Raw genomic sequence first — 4,361 nt, forward strand, 5'->3', positions numbered from 1 at the left:
AAGATATACGTGTGTTTTTATGTTAATAGCAACCAAGATTCAAACCATTTTAAAATAATTATGATATAATTATAGAACATAAAGGTAAAATGGTCTTATTTAACATTTAACACACTTAGTCAAAGGTTTAATAAAACAATATGTTTCAATCAAAAGCATATTCAATTAGAGCTTTAGACCTAATCAATGACTTAATTAAATCTAATTTACTGAGCAACTATCAATTAGCCTTAGATGTAAATCCCACAACCAAATATGATACCAGTTAAAATAGATAACCTACATAATTGAATTTGTAACTAAAAACATGAATTTTACTTGTAGATAATTCTAGCAATCAAACCGGATTTATTTATAGTATGCCTAATCAATTTATACAATATTTGGTATAAACTACACAAAATTAGGAAATGGCCTCAAGTTCGATAAATTCGTAAGAGTCAATCTAAAAGAAGTTATTGGTTTTACTCGTTTTATAGAATCATTTCTTAATTTGGAAAATATTTTGGTGATATGCAATAATTAATTACTTACAACAAACTAACGAACTTCTTAATTAAAGGTTTAATCAGAATTAAATATATTACGAAATTTTAGGGTTGAAATCTTGGTCGACTTGACGATACATCACCACCATGATTTTGACAAAAGTACTCCCCGACGGCGAAAGATTGAGATCAATATTTTTTTTTCCCTCAAATATTCTTGGCGAGCATGCAGTTTATTGTAAAGAATTTTTGTGGTTCAAATACAGGCACGATATGATTAGAGATGTTTTGGTCGGCATATGTAAGCGTGTCGGGGTTTCCGCCAAGTAAGATGCTCCTGTGAATTTTCTGACTGACCCGACAGAAGGAAAGTCAACCCTTAGACCGACTGACGTTTTGATTTTTGGATGGGTTTGAGGGAAACACGCATGTGTGGACCTTACAGGAGTATCCCCTCTCGTAAGCTTGGGGGCCGGGGTTTTACGGCGGGACAGACTGCATTAAAAGCTGCTATATGCAAGGTCACCAAACATGAGAAACCGTACATGAAAAATCAACACGCGTTCATATCATTTGCATTTGATACGTTTGGTTTCCTTGCGTTGGATGTGGTGGAGTTTCTTAGTAGACTACAACGGATCATGCATAGCAATGTTATATCTCCTAGATCTATGAATGTAGTGTTCAAAAAAAATTGATTTTATCATACAAAAGAGCTTAACGACGCAACTTGTTGGCCGTTTGTTTTCTTATTCGTTGTATGATGATAACTAAAGATTTGACGATTGATAGTATTTGATTGGATTTTTTTAATTACTAGACAACTCCAACAACGATATATAATCGGAAAAATCAATGGTTGCATTTTCTTAATATAGCATATGAATGAGAAGGTGATGCATGGTAAATTATATAAGCGCATGCTGCATGCAATACTTCAAGAATCTAGTTGAGATATTTTAGCATATTAACAATTATTTAAACCCCGAATATTTATAACATCAACAAAATCATCAATCGCTTAAGAATTCAAAAATCTAATTCATGACGAGTTTCACCATATCTAACAATTGATCGACCCTGAATATTTACGAGATATATAACAATTGATTAAAAGAATACCACAATGCATGTATCTAAAGGTTCCCAAAATCTCCACCGTACTGGAAGTTTAAACCACCGTCAACTCCGGTGTTTGAAGGAATATCCACCAGCTGAAAGTTGTTGCTCGAACCAACGAATGCAGCAGAAGAGTTGTTGATCATCGTCAGTTCATCAGCTCTCGTCAAAACCTTCTTCTTCAACTCATCCAACGAACAAAGATATTGTCGAACCTCCTCCACATCCAGCCCATCAACAGGCTCGTCGAACCAACATGATCCTTCGCTGCTCACTGGAATCGTCTCTCCCCGCTTCTTCTCAGCCTCCAACTCCCTTAAAACCTCAATGTAATGTTGATTGAAATTAACCATGGGCAGCGGTGGTGTAGAGTTCTGGGTGGCTGCCGTGTCCGCTCCGGTGATATTGTTGGTGGTGGAGTACTCTTTGTTGTTATTGTTAGGGTAGCAGTCAAACAGGACGTCGGGGTTGGGGTGGCCAAATGCAAAGAGACGACCACCGGGGGAACTAACGAGGATGGCGATTTGGGCTTCAGTCAAGACGCAGATCTCCGATGCTTTCTTGAAAAGTCCAATTCGTCGTTTAGAGAATGCGACTTGGCGGCTGTTGATTTCTTCTATTTTCTTCATCTCAATCTTTTGCCGGCCTTTAGTCAGCTTCATCATGCTAGCACCGCCGGGGACGGAAGCACTGCCGGGGTAAGAGACGGGGACATTTTTCATAACCATGGTCAGTGACTAGGTGGCGGCTAGAGGGATTAACCTACTCACTTGAAATATAGATATTTAGGTAAATAAAATCGAAGAAACTAGAAAGTTGGTAAGGTGTAATTAAAAAATAGGTTAAAAGTTTAAGTGAGACTTTAGACTCTTTTATAAGGCACACCAAGTGCCACTTTCCACCCATTAACCGATGTGGGATTTATACCCTAGTTGATATATATATATATATATATATATATATATATATATATATATATATATATATATATATATATATATATATATATATATACTCTTTTTTTCCACTCGACCACTCCGTATCTCCCGTACCAATTTTTTTATTTTTTTTTATTTATTTTTGTTTTCACTTCATACTTTGTATAAACAAAAAACTAAGCATAACATTAGTATTTTTATAAATTTGGTCTAAGAGGTATAATTACTCCAAATTTAGTGTGAAAACATTGTAAGACTTAAGATTTTTACTTTTAGCTAAAGAAAAAACTGCAAATTTGTTCCTTATGGTTTGAAGATTTCTATGGTTTTAGTTTCAAAAATATAAATTTCATTACAGCAGATTTTGTTTTGGATTTGGTCCTTGGATATAAACCCCACTTATTAGGGTTGGTAATTCTTGACACGGCATGCGATACGATCCGCGACACGACACGAAATAAATGGGTTTGGGTTGAGTTTTTCAATCCGCCAACCTGCTAACCCGTCAACCCGTCAACCCGTTTATTAAAGGGATCATATATGGGTTTCTAAAAAAATAAATGGGTTGACCCGCCAACCCGTTTATATTCTTAATAAAAAAATTATTTTATTTTTAAATGTATTTATGTATCAACTATAAATATTTAATAAGTATTATATAATATATACCACTGATTCATAGATCATTTGACTGTTTTGACATTTTGACTCGTAGTGGATGGTCTAAGGTCGTAAGTTGTAACCTATAAGGCTAAGTCCGTAGCATGTTTCTATAAATGATTTTAATTTTTATTTGGATGTTTAATACTTAAATGTCTAAAATTTGAACCCACGAACCCGTCAACCTGTGAGCCCGTATAAATAAATGGGTTGGCGGGTCATATATGGGTTTATGTTCCAAACCCACCAACCCGTGACCTATATATTTAAATGGGTCGTGTTTGGGTTGGCATATTTTGACCCTCCAACCCGCAACACGCCAACCCGAACACGACACGATTTCCAGGCTACCAATTATCTCCTATTCGTTGACACAACTTATGTGCCCTCATGTGAAGTTAATTTGTCTTTTTAGAGGAATGACTGAAACCAAAGAAACCAACAAACCACCACAATCACTAAATTTACAATTTTCTCAAAACAATATTTATTTTATAAATAAGTAGGACTGTTGTATAAAATTTTCTATTTTTATTAAAGAATTAGGTCGACTTTCATGTTATTTTTTTTTATTATAAATACATAAAACTAAAATAATTATTTTACATAGTTTAATATTTCTGTTCAAATATTTAGAAAAAGAAATTAACTTATTGAATATGAAAGAGTTTTATTTTATTTGTTTGTGTTAGATATAAGCATTAATATAAAAATGTACTTCTAATAAATCATTTAACGTAGCTCGTATGAAGAAGATACGAATTTTTGAAGTTGTAACTCGAATTTGCGAAGCTGGTGGGAGGGTGATGACGTGGCTCGATCAGGGCCGTAGCTTGCTGGTCACGGTCTGGTCTTCGGATTCGGACATCTGGCCTCGTTACGCCTCACGTACGAAAGGAACGCCCCGCATCGAAAGGAGGATTACGCCCAACGGTCTTCGGTTGCGCGGATCTGGAGCATGCCACGATACACCACCAACGAAGCGACACGTGCTGTACAACCGAACCCTTACGCCCAATGTAGGTCTGAAGTACGCCTGGCGTACCCCGAGGCCTCGCGGCTATATAAGGGGGCTGAGGCAGTCTTCATTTTCACACCAATTTCTTTCTCTCTCTAAATTTCTTTCTCTCTCTAAGGGTTTTAACCCTCCCCTAAG

General features: G+C 36.0%; 1 protein-coding gene across 1 annotated transcript; it reads right to left on the reverse strand.

Moving 5' to 3' along the window:
- Window positions 1-1,624: 1,624 nt before the first annotated feature.
- Window positions 1,625-2,335, reverse strand: LOC145006799 (agamous-like MADS-box protein AGL29). Its single transcript, XM_078965849.1, has one exon. It carries the CDS (start codon window positions 2,333-2,335, stop codon window positions 1,625-1,627), a length of 711 nt encoding a protein of 236 aa, XP_078821975.1.
- Between the last annotated feature and the right edge of the window lie 2,026 nt (window positions 2,336-4,361).

The sequence above is a fragment of the Lactuca saligna genome, chromosome 1, assembly GCF_052625555.1.
Source record: "Lactuca saligna cultivar CGN05327 chromosome 1, ASM5262555v1, whole genome shotgun sequence".
Classification (NCBI taxonomy): Eukaryota; Viridiplantae; Streptophyta; class Magnoliopsida; order Asterales; family Asteraceae; genus Lactuca; species Lactuca saligna.

What these genes read in the sequence shown, in the direction of transcription:
- LOC145006799 (XM_078965849.1), bottom strand. Translation starts at nt 2,335, where the DNA reads ATGGTTATGAAAAATGTCCCCGTCTCTTACCCCGGCAGTGCTTCCGTC.